General features: G+C 42.8%; 1 protein-coding gene across 5 annotated transcripts in view; it reads left to right on the top strand.

Annotated features, from left to right (window-relative positions):
- Window positions 1-18813, top strand: part of LOC144685714 (urea transporter 2-like) — a 124707-nt gene that overhangs the window by 41606 nt on the left and 64288 nt on the right. For 4 of the 5 annotated variants that reach the window (XM_078550535.1, XM_078550526.1, XM_078550559.1 and 1 more), the window contains one exon: window positions 3779-3907. The exons of the other annotated variant lie outside the window; for it this stretch is intronic. In XM_078550535.1, coding sequence (XP_078406661.1) covers window positions 3779-3907 — 129 coding nt within the window. The remainder of the gene's footprint in view (window positions 1-3778; window positions 3908-18813) is intronic. 5 annotated transcript variants of the gene reach the window in all.

Here is an 18813-nt window from a genome sequence, read left to right as displayed (position 1 = left end):
CTATCTCAGCAGCCACTTTTTTTAAGACACTAGGATGAAGTCTATCAGGACCTGGGGACTTGCCAGCTTTTTAGTTCTAATAATTTTCTCAGTACCCTTTACCTGGTGATTGTAATTGTTTTAAGTTCGTCCCTCCATTTCATCTCCTGATTCACAGTTTTTTCTGGGATGTTATTTGTATACTCTACAATGAAGACAGATGTAAAATATCTGTTCAATTCATCTTCCATTTGCTTATTTTCCATTATTAATTCCCATTCTCACTCTCTAGAGGACCAATGCTCACTTTACTTACTCCTTTCCTTTTTAAATACCTGTAGAAACCGTTACTATCTGTTCTATGTTTCACACTAGCTCTCTCACATCCTCTAATTCCTCCCTCCTTATTAATCCTTTAGTCATTCTTTGCTATTCTTTATATTCTGACCAATCATCTGACCTGTTACTCATCTTTGCAGAATTATATGCTTTGTCATTCAATTTGATACAATCTTTAACTTCTTTAGTTAACCATGGTGGTGTCTTTCTTTCTCACTGGAATGTATCTTTTCTGTGTATTCTGAAATATCTCCTTAAATGTCTGCATTGCATCTCTTAACCTACTTTGCCAGTTCACTTCAACCAACTCTGTCTTCATGCCCCCAAATTGCCCTTATTTAAGCTTAAAACACTAGTCTTGGATCCACTCCTCTCTCCCTCAAACTGAATGTGAAATTCAATCATATTATGATCGCTGCTATCTAGGGGCACCTTTATAACGAGGTCATTAATTAACCCTGTCTCATTGCAGGTTACCAGATCTAGTATAGCCTGCTTTCTGGCTGGTGCTGGAATGTGCTGCTCTAAGAAACTGTCCGGAAAACATTCTATGAACTCACCATCCAGGCTACCTTTGCCAATCTGATATTTCCAATCTATATATAGAATAAAATCACCCATGATTATCACCATATCTTTCTCACAAGCTCTCATTATTTCTTCCTGTATACCCTGTCCTAAAGTGTGGTTACTGTTAGACCTATAAACCACTCCCAGAAGTATTCAAAACTCTTAACCTTTACTATTTCTCATTTCTACTCAAACTGATTCTACACCTTGCTCTCCAGAACTAAGATCATCTCTCTCTATTGTACCAATGTCATCCTTTATTAACAGGGCTACCCCTGCACCTTTTCCTAGCTTCCTGTCCTTCATAAATGTCATGTAGCCTTGAATTTCCAGGTCCCAGCCTTTGTCATTCTGCAGGCATGTCTCTACAATGGCTATCATATTTGTATATATATTTATTTCTCCTTGTGCCACCAGTTGATCTGTTTTGCTTTGAATGCTATGTGCATTCAGATACAGAGCCTTTAGTTCTGTTTTCTTACTTTTATTGTAACTTCTAGCCTTATCTGCTGGTGCACTCTTAGGTTTGTACACTCTGTCCCTTCCTGCCACGCTTTGATTACAATTTCCCTTATTATTACCTTGCTCGTTTGCCTTGTCTTCACTACTTAATTTATCACATCTTCACAAATTGATCCTTTGCCCCATTATTTAGTTTAAAGCCTTCTCTACTGCCCTGATTATACAACTCGCCAGAATACTAGTCCCAGCACAGTTCAGGTGAAGACCACCCCAGTTTCCCCAGTATTGGTGCCATGCCCCATGAATGTCCTGAAACCTGGCACCATGCATCGCGCAGGCAACACGGCTGCCTGGACTCCCACTCTTGGCTGCAAAGAACTGTGCCTATCCCCTGACTATACTATCCTCAACTACCAATATGTTCCTATTAACTCCACTTGTTTGAATGGCTCCTGTATCATAGTGCAATGGTCAGTTTGCTCATCCACTCTGCAGCCACTACTTTCAGCCATACAGGCTGCAATAACCTTTTTTTGTATTCATTCATAGAATGTGGGCATCGCTGGCTAGGCCAGCATTTGTTGCCCATCCCTAAATGCCCTTGAGAAAGTGTTGGTAAGTTGCCTTCTTGAACCACTGAAGCCATGTGGTGTAGGTACATCCACAGTGCTGTTAGGGAGGGAGTTCCAGGATTTTGACCAAGCGACAGTGAAGGAATGGTGATATATTTCCAAGTCAGGATGGTGAGTGGCTTGGAGGGGAACTTGCAGGTGAGGGTGTTCCCATGTGTCTGCTGTCCTTGTCCTTCCTGCTGCGGAAAATTATTTTGAAAACATTCCAGGAACTGTCGTCCCTTTTGTTCCTTTGCACTAATCCTATCCCAGTCTATATTTGGATAATTGAAGTCCCCCATTATAATTACTGTATAATTCTTGCACCTCTCTATAATGTCTTTGCAAATTTTGTCACATCCCTTCCACTAGTTGGCGGTCGATATACTACACCAATCAATGTTATTAACCTTTTTCGTTCCTTACCTCTAGCCAGAGAGATTCCGTACTTGGCCTGTCTGGAACATCCTCTCTCTGCAGTACTGAAATGCCGTCTTTAATCAATACGGCCACTCACCCCGCCCCCGCCGCTTCTTTTCCTGTCTCTCCTAAATGCCTTGTATCCACAAATATTTAATGCCCAGTTCTGCCCTTCTTCGAACCAGGTCTCTGTTATAGCAATAACATCATAATTCCATTTGTCAACCTGTGCCTGTCTTATTCTTAACCACGCTCTGTACATTTACATACATTCACATTAGTCCTGATTTAGGCTATTTTACTTTCCCCCTTACTCTGATTTACTATTGCCTACTCTAATTTGAACAAACTCTCCAAGTTTTCTATTTACCTTGATACTACTCTCTGCTGTACCTTCTCATCAGTTACTACTTCTCTACTTCCCGCTGCCAGTTTCTCTCCTTTCCACTCTGAATTTCCCCTCAGGTTCCCACCCCCCTGCCAATCTAGTTTAAGTCCTCCCCAACAGCACTAGCAAACCTCCCTAAGGTGTAACCCATCCTTCTCGTACAGGTCCCATCTGCCCCAGAATCGGTCCTCATGCCTCAGAAATCGAAAGCCCTCCCTTCTCCAGCTTGTTGAACTGCTCAATCTTCCTATTCTTATGCTCACTAGCACATGGCACTGGGAGTAATCCTGAAATTAGTGATCTTGAGGTCCTGCTTTATAATTCCCTTCCTAACTCCCTAAAATCTACTTTCAGGACCTCATCCCTTTTCCTACCTATGTCATTGGTCCCAATGTGGACCACAACCAGTCACTTATATGTTTCCCTGTGATGTCACACATTGATTTCTCTCAGCAAGTGGCCCCTCCGCTCTGGAGCCACAGACTGGACTGGATTGGATAGCTCTTCTAGGTGGTGGTTACTGCCTCCAGGTCTTCTTTTCACCTGCTCCAAAGGGAGAGGGAATGTTCTCATAAATATTGAAAGGAATCTGAATTCCGAGCTTTTAATTTTTGAAGTATTTAGAAGCATGCTTTCACACAGATTGGTTTGTTTTGACAGCTTATTGAGCAATTTTCTGCAAAATGCTATCCCATGTGGATATAAGGCACTGTTTTGAATTTTCATTGAAACTTCAGAGGAGTTCTCCATCTATCTCAAATTAGATTTCCGACTGAGGGTGAACAACAGTTATTTATGACATACCTGCTATAATTTGAATAGGATTCCACTGTTTGGAAGGCCAAATTTTCTTCAGCACACCATGTTCCTGCACAAGTGCCCCAACCCATTGGGATGAAGAAATCACCCCAAAACATCAAGTGAAAGGATTCATTGGTTCCTTAAACATAACTTTGTTAGAGAAATGTTAGGTTATGAAATGTTGGCACAAATTATGTTTTTTTTTCAGATCTGATATTGAAGCAGGGCTCCATGGGTACAACGGCACCTTGGTTGGCTTTCTACTGGCTATGTTTTCTAAAAAAGGAGATTGGTATTGGTGGCTGCTATTGCCTGTGATTGTCATGTCAGTATTATGGTATGGGAAGAAATCTATTTTCATGTTTAGAACAGTTGAAGCATATAATCTACATTAAACTTCTGCATATCCCCTTCTGTTTGAGACTAAAATAACAACTGATTATTCTGTGTTGCTGTTTATTAATACATATACATGTTTTTAAAGATGCATGAATTGAAAATACAAAGTGTGGTTAAAATATGGCAACAAAGAGGGGCTGAAATCCACACCCCCTCAGGTATTCTTTTGCTGCATGTAGTTGAAGGGGCCAGTATTTTGGCCAAGATCCTGACCTGCTGGACCCTCAACCCACCCCAATCAAGGTTGCCCTTTTCAGCTGAGGCATGGTCAAACAAGGAAACTATTGGCACAGGGAAGAATCTGCTGCACCTCTTGGAAATTGTGACCTGGAATCTTTTACATCTACCGGAGAGGGCAGACATGGCCTTAGCTGAACATGTCATTCGAAAGACAGCACCTACAACAGTGCAGCATTCTGTCATTATTGCACCTAAGTGTCAGCTTACATTTTGTGCTCAAGTCTATGAATTGGGACTTGAACGCACAACACTGAATCAGAGGCAACAGTTCTACTATTGAACTTCAAGTTCCTCACTCTCATTAGTCCCTTGATTCCCCACCATTTTTGAAAGCTTTTTGTGTCTTCTTCTGTGAAGACTGATATAAAATATTTGTTTAACCATTTCCTTATTCCCCAGTATAATTTCTCCTGTCTCAGACTCTTAAGGGACCAAAACAAAAACCAAAAATGCTAGAAATACTCAGCAGGTCTGGCAGCATCTGTGGAGAAAGAAATAAGAATTAACTATCAGGCCATGACCTTCCAGTAGCTAACAGACCTGGTGAGTATTTCCAGCATTTTTGGTTTTTATTTTGGATTTCCAGCATCTGCAGTATTTTGCTTTTGTCTAAGGGACTGTTTGGGATTGAAAGGCAATCATGTACTAAAAGTCCTACCTGGCTTGACGTAGTCATGTGACCTCTGCCACGAGGAACACGCTGGGGCAGCTGTGTTGCATTCAGTTCTGATAAAGACATTGCATAAGAAGCAATGCACTCTTTGAGCTTGTAACAGGGAACAATGTTTACTTTTGTTACTCCTTTTTACATACCATTAGAGGCTCTTACAACCTGATCAAAATCAACACAACAACATCTGCGATTTTGTTCAGAAAAAGAGGGCAGTCAGGAGCAATGTGGCACCTCAAAAATTGATAACGGTGATATTGTTAATAAAAATAAGAAAATAGCGGGCGTATTGAATAATCATTTTGCAGCAATATTTACAGTAGAGGCTGAGGTCAGCATGCTCTAAATCCCAAAGAAAGTAATATATCAGGAACCAGGAGTCATCAAAATAACAACGAAGAAAATAATGGCACTAAAGAGTGACAAATTGGCAGGACCAGATGGTTTCCACCCCAGGGTTTGAAAAGGAAGTAGGTGAGAACATTGCAAAGGCAATAACTATAATCTTCCAACATTCTCTTGATTCAGGACTCATTCCTTTAGATTGGAAAATTGCACGTCGCTCCAACTTTCAAGCAAGGCGAGAGTGGAAAACAAATGAATGATAGACCAGTTAACCTAATATCTGTTGTCAGGAAGTTAGTAGTCAGTAATTAAGGATAGAGTAACCAAATGCCTTGAAATTTTTCAACTGAGCAGAGACAGCCAGCTTGGATTTATAAAAGGTAAATCGTGCGTGACAACATTGAAATTTTTGAAGAGCTTATTAGAGTAGTAGACAGGGGAATGCCTATGGATGTTATTTACATGGCCTTCCAGAAGGCATTTGAAAAAGTCCTTTGTAATAGTGTGTTAGCTAAAGTTGAAGCCCATTGAATTTAAGGCAAATGATGGACCTGGTTAGGAAATTGGCTGAGTGGCAGGACACAGAGTGTAACAGAGAGTAGGGATAATAGGTAGATACTCTAATTGCAGAATGTGACTAGTGGTTACCCGCAAGGATCTGTTTTGGGGCCTTAATTATTCACCATATTTATTTAGAACTTAGATGATGGACTAGAAAGTCACATATCCAAATTTCTCCATGATAGAAAGATAGGCAGCACTGGTAACGATTTAGATGGCAGTGATTTTGATTGATTAAGTGATGGGGCAAAACTGTAGCAAATGGATTTCAATGTAGGCAAATGTGAGATTGTCTACTTTGAATCTAAATTGGGTAGAACAGGATGGTGAAAAAGAGAAACATTAGAGATCCAAAGAAACTTGAGGGTCCGGGTACACAGATCATTAAAGTATCATGAAAGGTACAGAAAGTAATCAAAAAGGTTAGTGCAATGCTGCCCTTTAACTCTGGAAGACAAGAATGCAAGGTGGTAGAAGTCAAGCTCAGCTATACACATCTGACGTACCATGAGCAGTCTGGGCACCGCACCTTAGGAAATATAAACTGACCTTGGAGGGAGGGCAGCATAGACTTACCAGAATGTTACCATCACTCCAAGGGTTCCATTCCATTTAGGGTTTTATTATTTGAAATTTAGAAGTTTAAGGGGTGGTTTGATTTAACTTTTCAAGACATTAAAGGAGAACAGTTAGGATAGACAGAAATAAACTATTTTCATTGCTTGGACGGACAGTATGTGACTTGGGGGTATTGCCTAAAACTTAGTGCCAGACCCTTTTGGAGTGAAATTAAGAAATACTTCCACACAAAGGGCAGTAGAAGCTTGGAACTCTTCCCTGCAAATGACAACAGATGCTAGATTAATTGTTAATTTTAAATGGAAATGTATGGCATAGAAAGTGACCGATCGGCCCATCATGTCTCTGCCTGCTGAAGAAGATCTGTTGCATCTAATCCCATCTTCAAGGTCTTCAATCATGGCCGTGTAGGTTATGCAACCTGAAGTGCATATCCAAGTGTTTTTTAAATGCATTGAGCTTTTCCGTCTCTACCACCCTTCCAGGCAGTGAGTTCCAGATTCCCACCACCCTCAGGATGAAAAAATTACTCTTCAACTCCCTACTAATCCTTCTACCAATTACTTTAAATCTATGCCCGCTAGTTGTTGACCTCTTGGCTAATGGAAATAGGTCCTTCCTATCTATTCTATCTAAGCCCCTCATAATTTATACACCTTAGTGAATCCCCCCGCTAACCTCCTCTGTTTTATTAAAGAAAACAATCCCAGCCTATCCAATCTTTCCTCATAGCTAAAATTCTCCATTCCTGGTAACTGCCTTGCAAATCTCTTCTGCACTCTCTCTAGTGAGGTCACACCCTTCCTGTAATGTGGTGACCAGAATTGTACACAGTAATTGAGTTGTGATTAACTGATGTTTTATACAGTTCCAGCAAACCTCACTGCCCATATATTGTGTGCCTCTGCTCAAAAAGGAAATTATTATGTATGCTTTCTTGACCATCTTATCCACCTGCCCTGCTACCTTCAGGGATCTGTAGACATGCACTCCAAGGTCCCTCTGTTTCTCTACACTTTTCAGAAATGTACCATTTATTGAGTATTCCCTTCCCTCGTTTCTCCTCCCAAATGCCCTCATACTTCTCTGCTTAGAATTTCTGCTGACCTGACCTGTGTATCGATATCAAATCTGAGATTCAAAGATTTTTGTCAACCAAAAATATTAAGGAATAAGAGGCAAAGGTGTATGAAGTTAGGTCGCAGATTAATGATGATCTCACAGAATGGTTTGGAACAGGCTCAGTTTATGTTCATAGGTTCTTCGGTTTGGTAGTGGTCTTGGTGATTATGCGGATGTGTGGTCAGAAACTCATCTCGGGGTCAAACACAATGCCAAGGGTGCAGGCGGTCTGATTAAGCCACAGACAGTTGTCAGAGGATGGAATTGGTGGTTAGGAAACAAGAGTCTGTGGCAGAGACTGAGGATAATTGCTTTGGTCTTCCCAATGGTCAGCACAATTTTCAGCACCATTTGCAACCCCTCAGATGCTGAAGCAGTCCATGTCCAAATGCAGCAAGACCTGGACAACATCTAGGCCTGGGCTGACAAGCGGCAAGTAACACTTGTGCCACATAAGTGCCAGGTAATGACCATCTCCAACAAGAGAGAATCCAACCATAGCCCCTTGATGGTCAATGGCATTACCATCACTGAATCCCCCACTATCAACATCCTGGGGGGTTACCATTGAGACCAGAAACTGAACTGGACTAGCCATATAAATACTGTGACTACAAGAGCAGGTCAGAGGCTAAAAATAGTGCTATGAGTAACTCACCTCCTGACTCCCCAAAGCCTGTCCACCATCTACAAGGCACAAGTCAGGAGTGTGATGGGATACTCCCCACTTGCCTGGATGAGTGCAGTTCCCACAACACTCAAGAAGCTTGACACAGTCCAGGACAAAGCAGTCCGCTTGATTGGCTCCACATCCATAAACATTCACTCCCTCCACCAATGACGCACTGTAGCAGCAGTGTGTACCATCCAGAAGATGCACTGCAGGAATTCACCAAGGCTCCTTTGGCAGCACCTTCCAAACCCACAACCACTACCATCTAGAAGAAGGGCAGCAGATAGGTGAGAACACCACTACCTCCAAGCCACTCACCATCCTGACTTGGAAATATATCCCCGTTCCTTCACTGTCTCTGGGTCAAAATCCTGGAACTCCTTTCCTAACGGTACTGTGGATGTACCTACACCATATGGACTGCAGCAGTTCAAGAAGGCAGCTCACCATCACCTTCTCAAGGGCAACTAGGGATGGGCAATAAAAGCTGGCCCAGCCAGCGAAGCCCACATCCCGTGAATTAATTTTTAAAAATATTTATTTGAAGGAAACTTCTGCTCATCTTGTACTGGATGTTGGAGCATTTAGAGACAGTAGAGGAAGTGAGGAAAGTGTTGCTGAGGTAGTAACAAAAATAAAAACAAAAGACTGTGGATGCTGGAAATCCAAAACAAAAACAGAATTACCTGGAAAAACTCAGCAGGTCTGGCAGCATCGGCAGAGAAGAAAAGAGTTGACGTTTCGAGTCCTCATGACCCTTCAACAGAACTGAGTAATATTAGGAGAGGGGTGAAATATAAGCTGGTTTAAGTTGGGGGGGTGGGGGGAGAGAAGATGGGGGGGTGTTGGGGGGGGCGGGGGGGTAGTTGTAGGGACAAGCAAGCAGTGATAGGAGCAGATAATCAAAAGATGTCACAGACAAAGGAACAAAGAGGTGTTGAAGGTGGCGATATTATCTAAACGAATGTGCTAATTAAGAATGGATGGCAGGACACTCAAGGTACAGCTGTAGTGGGGGTGGGGTGGATATTGGACTGAATATTGAATTCAACAACTTTAGATCTTGAACTCCCTCCTTCATCCCCACCACCTTTCCGTTTCTTCCCCCTCCCTTTTGTTTTTTCTAATAATTTATACAGATTTTTCTTTTCCCACCTATTTCCATTATTTTTAAATCTATACCTTTAATGCCCTGTTAGTCTTTCCACCAAAATGAGTTTTTCCAGGTAATTCTGTTTTTGCTGAGGTAGAGTTGGTTATTCTTAGCATGCATGTGGAACCTGATATTCTATTTTGAGATGATGTCATTGAGGAATAGCATGTATCCAACGATAAAGGAATATGATGAGAATTGCTGGAATTAACTAATTAAAAGACTCATTTACTAAAGTGATCTTTTTCTTACCTAAAATTTCCTATGATGTTCTCATCAAGTCCCATCTTAATCCATGCATGCTTTGTCACAGCTGATGTACACTTCAATATTATTTGAATGTTGGGAGCTTTTTGCCATATGAATGAATTGCAGCAATGTTGCACTTGATCGAAATTCTCTAGTGGATCCAAAGGACAAAATAAAGAGAGTGAGGATCTGGCGAGTGACTTATTATGCTTGACCCAATGCAGTGCAAGCAACACAAAGATGCCAGAAACCGATAGGGCACTTTTTAAATAGTAACTTTGCCCAGTGATATCCTCTATGCAGTATCATTGGAAGTGCACCTCATTAGCATGGGGTAGGTGGGCACAACTGACATTTCAGGCATTTCTCTGGCACCCATCTACCAATAAAAATTCTCATTTGCCTACTGCAAGTTAAGCAGGCAAAAGACACTTCAGCCCCAGCTGTGTTTCCCATGGCTGTTCTGGCAAAATTCAACAGAAAATATGCCTGGCCTGTAGCTCACTGATACAGTCAAGAAGCATCCTTATGGAGACTGATAAGCTCCTACTCACTTGATGGGAGTAACTCTGGTTTTACCAGTGGTCCCTAGTTGAGTGGCATTGAAGTTGAATCAATTCCGCACTCATTCAGCTATGTAAGTCCCACAATCGAGAAAACAAGCCTGGTTCTTGCAGCTGCGGTGATCTTGGGTATTCTGAGCCACAATGACTCCACAAGATCTCACTGGACAACAACATTTATGTTTGTTAAAGTGATAGGCTGAGAATATTCCACCAACTGATAGTCCGATAGCAACTGTAGTCGCTTGCACAGCCCTCATTGTCGTAACTGTAGCCATCTTGCACTATTCTACATTGCAGCAAAGTGCCCATCAATTGGCCGTATTTCAGGACATGATGATAGTGCCATGTTGAGCAATTGTTCAGAGAAGATGCAGAAGGGAGATCTGCTGAGATCAATAAGCCAGAGACTAAAATATTGCACTGAAAACTTATAAACACAGTGAACCAGTGATGGTGATGGTATTTGGCTAGTCGAGGGACAAGAGACCTCGCCTACCAGCATCAGGATAGGGGAGCGGCACCCAACATCCTTTTAAAGTCCAGGGGTCAACCAAAGCCGGTATTCCAAGTCCAGCAGAAGGCTCGAATCTGAATCTGAGGAGACCATGATGGTACACACTGTGCCACTGTTGCAATACATCTTGATTGTGCCCATATTTCGTGTTGGTACACCAGAGCCCCAGTTGCTGGGGATGTTGGTTGCCTGTTAAGAGAGCACAGTTGTCAGTACTGGGATATAGTTCATTCCTGTTGTTGGTTACATTGTTGGCAATACATAAATTATGACTATATGGGTTGGTCTCCGGACCATTAACCAGTCTGTCCTGGTGTTGCCCCTCTGCGGACGTAAGCTTTCCATGCCTGTGGAAGAGCCCCATCGTACAAACATGATCACATCGGACCGCTGTGACATTGAGTACCCGCTGTGCCTCCGGACCAGTGGTCACTCCTGGATTGCACTTTTAAGTAGTCGAGCGCACCTTAACATCTGAAATATATGCTGTCAGCTTACAAAACAGTCAGGAAACTCTTGAGAAACTGACCGAATCTCTGCCATTTTCCTATGCGGTCCATAGGTCTCCCACCAAAATTATGACATGAGATCTCTAATATATTTTGGTGCCCATGTGGTAATTTTTGCCTTTGAGGTGGCTTAAGCCCAAACATTTGTGGGCTTAAGCCACAATTCCAGCTAGCACATGTGCCCTACTCTACTAACACCACTGGAATTTGTAGAACTAGTGGGAGGGCACTTGTATTTGCGTGGACCATATGTCACCATCTTCAGTGTCTGCCCACAACATGCAATTAGAAAACCCAATGCCTCAGTATTTCTTGTGTTGGAGTTGCGGCAGTTGTCCAAGTTTCACCTCCCGTACTCGATGGAGCCATCCCTCCATCCATCCTACATTGAATTGCGTAGAATTTACAGCACAGGAACAGGTTATTGGGTTCAACTGATCTATGTTTTATGCTTTACACGAGCCTCCTCCCACATTGTTTCATCCAACCATTTCAGCATATTCTTCAATTCCTTGCTCCCTCATGTACTTCCCTATCTCCCCTGTAATGAATTTATGTTATTCACCTCAACTACTCTACATAGTACCATGTGATTAGAAAGGCAAATGGAATATTGTCATTTATTGCAAGGGGAATGGAATATAAAAATAGTGAAACAAAAACAAAAAATGCTGGGAAAACTCAGCAGGTCTGACAGCATCTGTGGAGAGAAAGACAGAGTTAACGTTTCGAGACCATATGACTCTTCTTCAAGAAGAGTCACACAGACTCAAAACATTAACTCTGTCTTTCTCTCCACAGATGCTGTCAGACCTGCTGAATTTTTCCAGCATTATTTGTTTTTGTTTCAAATTTCCAGCATCCGCAGTATTTTGCCTTTATAAAAGTAGTGAAGTCTTGCTACAGTTGTACAGGGCATTGGTGAGACCACACCTGGAGTACTGTGTACAGTTTTGGACTCGTTATTGGAGAAAGGACATAATTGCATTGGAAGCAGTACAGAGAAGGTTCACTCAACTGATTTCTGGGATGAGGGGTTATCTTATGAGAAGTTGGATAGGTTGGGCCTGTAACCTTTGGATATCTCAAGAATGTGACGTGATCTTATTCAATCATCTCAGATCCTGAGGGGACTTGATAGGATGGATGCTGACAGGATATTTCCACTTGTGGGAGAGACTAGAACCAGTGAGGGACACATTAAAAAATAAGGGATCTCTCATTTAAGACAGAGATGAGGATTTTTTTTTCTCTCAGAGGTTTGTTAGTCTGTGGAATCCTGTTCCCCAGAGAACAGTGGAGGCAGGGTCAGTGAATATTTTTAAGGCTGAGGTAGATAGCTTCTTGACTGGCACAGGATCAAAGGATATAGGGAGCAGATAGGAAAGTAGAGGCCCAAATCAGATCAGCCATGATTCCATCAAATGACAGAGCAGGCTCAAGGGGCTGAATGGCCTACTCTTGCTTCTAATTCATATATTCATATGTACGTATACATTCTGACCACTTCCGGATAAAGAAGTTTCATCAGAATTCCTCATTGGATATTTTCGTGACTGTCTTATATCTATGACTCAAAGGGCTAGATTTTCTGATCCTGGGACTGGAAATTCTGAAGCAAAGTCGACGGACTTTTGGCTGCTCTTTAAATTTGCCGGTCCCGCCCATGCCAATTCCCACCGCGAGCGGGACTGGAAAACCCCAGCCCTAGTTTTGGGCTCATACACACGTGGAAACATCTCTATATCTACCCTATCAGGCCTATTCATTATTTTAAAGACGTCCGTAAGGTCACCACTTAGACCACTTTTCATTTCAAAAACAGAATTACCTGGAAAAACTCAGCAGGTCTGGCAGCATCAGTGGAGAAGAAAAGAGTCGACGTTTCGAGTCTACATGACCCTTCAACAGAACTGAGCATAGTTAGGAGAGGGGTGAAATATAAACTGGTTTAAGGTGGGGGGCGGGGGGAGAGAAGTTGAGGGTGGGGTGGTTGTAGGGACAAGCAAGCAGTGATAGGAGCAATAATCAAAAGATGTCACAGACAAAAGGATCAAAGAGGTGTTGAAGGTGGTGATATTATCTAAGAAAAGTGCTAATTAAGAATGGATGGCAGGACACTCAAGGTACAGCTCTAGTGGGGTGGGGTGGAAAGACTGACAAGGTATTAGTTGTAGATTTAAAAATAATGGAAATAGGTGGGAAAAGAAAAATCTATATAAATTATTGAAAAAAACAAAAGGGAGGGGGAAGAAACGGGGTGGGGATGGGGGGAGGGAGTTTAAGATCTAAAGTTGTTGAATTCAATATTCAGCCCGGAAGGCTGTAAAGTGCCTAGTCGGAAGATGAGGTGCTGTTCCTCCAGTTTGCGTTGGGCTTCACTGGAACAATGCAGCAAGCCAAGGACAGACATGTGGGCAAGAGAGCAGGGTGGAGTGTTAAAACGACAAGCGACAGGGAGGTTTGGGTCTTTCCTGCGGACAGACCGCAGGTGTTCTGCAAAGCGGTCGCCCAGTTTGCGTTTGGTCTCTCCAATGTAGAGGAGACAGCATTGGGAGCAACGAATGCAGTAGACTAAGTTAGGGGAAATGCAAGTGAAATGCTGCTTCACTTGAAAGGAGTGTTTGGGCCCCTGGACGGTGAGGAGAGAGGAAGTGAAGGGGCAGGTGTTGCATCTTCTGTGTGGGCATGGGGAGGTGCCGTAGGTGGGGGTTGAGGAGTAGGGGGTGATGGAGGAGTGGACCAGGGTGTCCCGGAGGGAACGATCCCTACGGAATGCCGCCGGGGGGGTGAAGGGAAGATGTGTTTGGTGGTGGTATCATGCTGGAGTTGGCGGAAATGGCGCCTTGTCTGATAGTTAAAGTCCCATAGTTCTGTTATCCCTGTAAACCTTTTTTGCACCTTCGCCAGTGGTCTATAGCCTTTTTGTAACATGGAGAACAGTGCACAGTACTGTCAGCCTGGTCTATCTAAGCTTCTGTATAAGTTTCACATAACTTCCCTGCAAGAACACAGGCAGAAAAAGAGAGAGGAGAAGGACAAAAGGGAAGATCTATGATAGGGTGAAAGGTATGAGAGGCTAAAGGCTGAATTATACACTGAGAGTGGTTTCCCATACCCCAAAGTAAATGTTGGGTTGAGCCTGTCTCTGCTTGGCCATCTCACCACACTTTATTTTTTCGGCCAATGGGCCTTTAATCATAGTTAACGTTTTGAGTCCGTATGATCCTTCTTCAGAGCTCTGAAGAAGGGTCATACAGACTGGAAACGTTAACTCCGTTTCTCTCTCCACAGATCATGCCAGACCTGCTGAGTTTTTCCAGCATTTTTTGTTTGTGCTTTTATCTTAGGGCCTTTAATCATTATGAGGCAAGAATTCTGCTCTTATTCAGGAGGAAGTCCCGCCTCATAAAGCTGCTGGCCAATTGGAGGCCAGCAGCTCTGTGGTACTGCCAGCACCATCAGGCATGGTGGCCACCGCAGGTACTACCGGAGGCCCCGGAGAAAGAGCAAACATGGATGCCCCAGAACCCGAGGAAGTCTGGGATCTTGCTGGGGCCAGACTGGCAGGCCCTGGCGAGGGGTTGAGGGAAACATGTTGGACAGGGTGTAATGGGACAAGTATAGAAACAAAAGATGGATGTGTAAAGGAGTTGTAAATGGGAAAAGCAGAATCATTATCAACAGTTGCCATATAAAACAAAGTAATGGGGGCAGAGATTATGGACTGAAATTGTTAAATTCAGTGTTGCATCCAGAAGGCTGTAAAGTGCCAAATCACAAGCTGAGGTGCTATTCCTCAAACTTACATTGGGCTTTGAATTTTGAACAGTGTAGGAGGCTGAGAACAGAGATCAGTGGGAACAGGGTAGAGAATTCAAATGACAGGCCACAGAAATATTGGGGTTATGATTGTGGACTGAATGGAAGTGTTCCACAAAGAAAGCACTCAATATGTATTTGATCTGCTCAAGGTATAGGAGATCACATCATGAACAGCAAAGACAAGGTATTAGATTGAAAGGAGTACAAGTAAATCACTCACAGAGAGTTGCAACGAGGTAAAAAGACAGGTGTTTTATCTCTTGCACTTGCATGGGAAAGTACCATAGGAAAGTGAGTTGGGGATGATTGAGGAGTGGACCAGGGTGTCACAAAGGTAATGGTCGCTTTGGAATACTGAAGGGAGAGTGGAGGAGAAGATGTGTTGGTGGCATCACACTGAAGATGGTGGAAATGGGCAGAGGAAGATCCATTGCATCTGGAAGCTGGTGGAGTGGAAGGTGAGGACAAGGGAAACTCTTTCATGACTCTGGGAGAAAGAGAAAGGAATGAGAGCACAAGTGTCCGAAATGGAACAAACACATTTCAGGATCCTGCGGACCACAGTGGGGCAGGGTTGGGGATGGTGGTGTTGGGGGTTGGTTTTGGGGTGAGTGAGGGAATCTTTGGTTGAGGGAAAAGTAAGACATATTGGAAGCACTGATACAGAAGGTGACATTGTTGGAACAGATATGACGGAGACAGAGACATTGGGAAAATGGAATACACTCCTTACAGGAGGCGGTGTGTACAAAGTATAGTCAAGGTAGCTGTGGTAGCCAGTGGGCTTAAAGTGAATATTGGTTGATATTCCTAGAAATGGAGACAACAGAATTTAAGGGAAGGAAAGAAAAAAGAAATAGACCATGTGAAGGGAAGGGGAGACAATTGGAAGCAAAATTAATGAAATTTTCCACTTCGGAGTGAAAGCATGAAATGGCAATGTACCAGAAAAAGAGGAGAGGGAAGGGGCCCGAGTCAGACTGGAACAAAGAATGTTCTACACATTCCACAAAAAAAACAGGCATAACTAGGACCCATATGGGTTCCCATAGCAACACCTTTTATTTGGAGGAACTGAGTGGAGTTAAAGGAGGAGTTGTTTAATGTGACAACAACAAGTTCAGCCAGACGGAAGAGAGTGGTAGAGCATGAGGGCCTTGTTCAAGGAAGAAGCAGAGAGCTCTCAGATCGTTCTGTGGGGTTGGAGGTGTAGAGAGATTGGATTTCCATGATGAAGAGGAGGTGGTTAGGGGCAGAAAACCAGAAACCATAAAAATGATGGAGGACATTGGAAGAGTCATGGATGTAGGTGGAACACGACCGGACAAAGAAAGAAAAATAGCTTTATCGCATTGCATCAGTCTGGATTTTTCAAAAGAACAAATGACTTAGCAATAACTTTGTTAAGCATGATCAACCTACCATAATCCCTATGTTGGCTTGGAGTTATTCCCTTTATTTGTGTTAAATATGCTTGAATTACTTCCTTTGTAATTAACTTCAGTGTTTTTCCTACAATGTTATGCTAGCTGGCCTGTCATACACAGGATTATAAATCTGACATTTTTAAAACAAACCGGAACTCTGTTTTCTAATCACTGGTGTTTTTCCTGTATTTAATGAGCTGCAACGCATTTCGGACACCGTTCTCTCTTCAGCATTCATGTTGACAAGTCTTTGATGTATTCTATCTGGTTTAATTGATTTCTTAAAGTCTAATCAGTTGCATTGTTTTCATTTTTCCATTACTGGTCATTTGCTCCATGACTTGAGATGTAACCCTTACAAGTCCAGGAATCAGATAGGGCATTAGTTTTGATCATTGCAGGAGTAAGAGATCTTTATTACTGCATTGTAAATTTCTTTAAGCAAACATTCTAGCATGCTTTTTTTTGTCTTGATATGCCCCAAGTGTTTTATAAATATTTTGCTTGCTGTGAACATATTTAAAAATGTATTTTTAAGTTTTCATGGGTTGCGAGGATCGCTGGCAAGATCAAAATTAATTGCCCTTGAGAAGATGATGATGAGCCAAGTTTTTGATCCGCTGCTGTCCATGTGGTGTAGGTACATCCACAGTACTGTTAGGGAGGGAGTTCCAGAATTTTGATCCAGCAACAGTGAAGGAACAGTGATATATTTCCAAGTCAGGATGGTGTGTAACTTGGAGGGAAGCTTGCAGGTGGTGGTGTTCCCATGTGCCTGCTGCCCCTGTTCTTCTAAGTGGTAGAGGTTTGGAAGGTGGTGTCAAAGGAGCCTTGGTGAGTTGCTGCAGTGCATCTTGTAGATGGTGCACACTGCTGCCACTGTGCGTTGGTGGTGGAGAGAGCAAATGTTTTAAGATCAAGCAGATTATTTTGTCCTGGATGGTGTCAAGCTTCTTGAGTGTTGTTGTAGCTGCACTCATCTGGACAAGTGGAGAGTATTTCATCACACTCCTGATTTGTGCCTTGTGAATGGCGGACAGGCTTTGGGAGTCAGGCGGTGAGTTGCTTGCGTATCCATGAATATCCGTACATTGATTTGGTCTTGTAACCTCAATATTTATGTGGCTGCTGCATTAATTTTCTCTTCATTCATGACCCCCAAGTTGTTGCTGCTTGGGAGTTCAGCGATGGTAATGCCATTGAATGTGCTGGGAGGTGGTTAGACTCTCTCGTTGGACATTATCATTGCCAGGAACTTGTGCAGCATGAATTTAACTTGCCACTTATCAGCCCAAGTCTGAATGTTGACTTACTGCATATGGACACAGACTACTTTAGTATCTGAGGAGTCGTGGGTAGAACTGAAAACTGCTCAACATCAGCGAACATTCTCATCTCTGACCTTATAATGGAGGGAAGGCCATCGATGAAGCAGCTGAAGATGATTGGGCCTAGGACACTACCCTGAGGAACTCCTGCAGTGATGTCCCACGACTGAATTGATTTGGCCTCCAACAGCAACCATTTTCCTTTGTGGCAGATATGACTCCAACCAGTAGAGAGTTTTTTCCCCGATTCCCTTTGCCTTCAATTTTACAAGGACGCCTAGATTTCACATTGGGTCAAATTCTGCCCTGATGTCCTTTTACCTCACCTCTGGGAATTCAACTCTTTTGCTCACGTTTGGACCAAGACTGTAATGAGGTCTAGAACCGAGTTGTCCTGGTGGAACCAAACTGAATATGAGCATATTATTGGTGTGTAATTGCCATTTGCCTACAATAACTTCCATTACTTTGCTGAAAATTGAGAGTCAACTGATGGGGCAGTAATTGACTGGATTGAATTTGTCCTGCTTTTTGTGGACAGAACATATCCTGGAAATTTTTCAAATTTTCAGGTATATACCAGTATTGTGGTTGTGCTGGAACAGCTTGGCTAGAGGCACAGCTAGTTCTAGAACACAAGTCTTCAGCAATCAGCAATACCTTTGGGATGTTGTCAGGACCAATAGTCTTTGCTGTGTCCAGTGCACGGAACTGTTTTTTAATATTAAGTGAAACGAATTGAATTGTCTGAAGCTTGGTATCTCCACAAGGACTGTGCGGTGATCACTGTTACCAACACTGTCATGGATAGGTGCATCTGAGACAGGTAGATTAATGAGGACGTTGAGTAATTTTTTCCCTCATGTTGGTTCCCTCCCCATTTTCGGCAGGCCCAGTAATGGTGCTTTTGAGCTATTCTTAGTAATGCACATTGAAGCCCCTTCCCAGAGTACATTCCATTCCCTTGCTACCCTCAAGTGGTGTTTAACATGGAAGAGTACTGAAACGTCAGCTGAGAGAGGGCGATAGGTGGTAAGCAGCAGGTTTCCTTGCCCATGTTTGACCTGGTGTCAAGCTGCTGCA

This window comes from Cetorhinus maximus, chromosome 1 (genome assembly GCF_964194155.1).
Source record: "Cetorhinus maximus chromosome 1, sCetMax3.hap1.1, whole genome shotgun sequence".
Taxonomy (NCBI): domain Eukaryota; kingdom Metazoa; phylum Chordata; class Chondrichthyes; order Lamniformes; family Cetorhinidae; genus Cetorhinus; species Cetorhinus maximus.
This window is presented reverse-complemented; position numbering and strand designations above follow the sequence as displayed.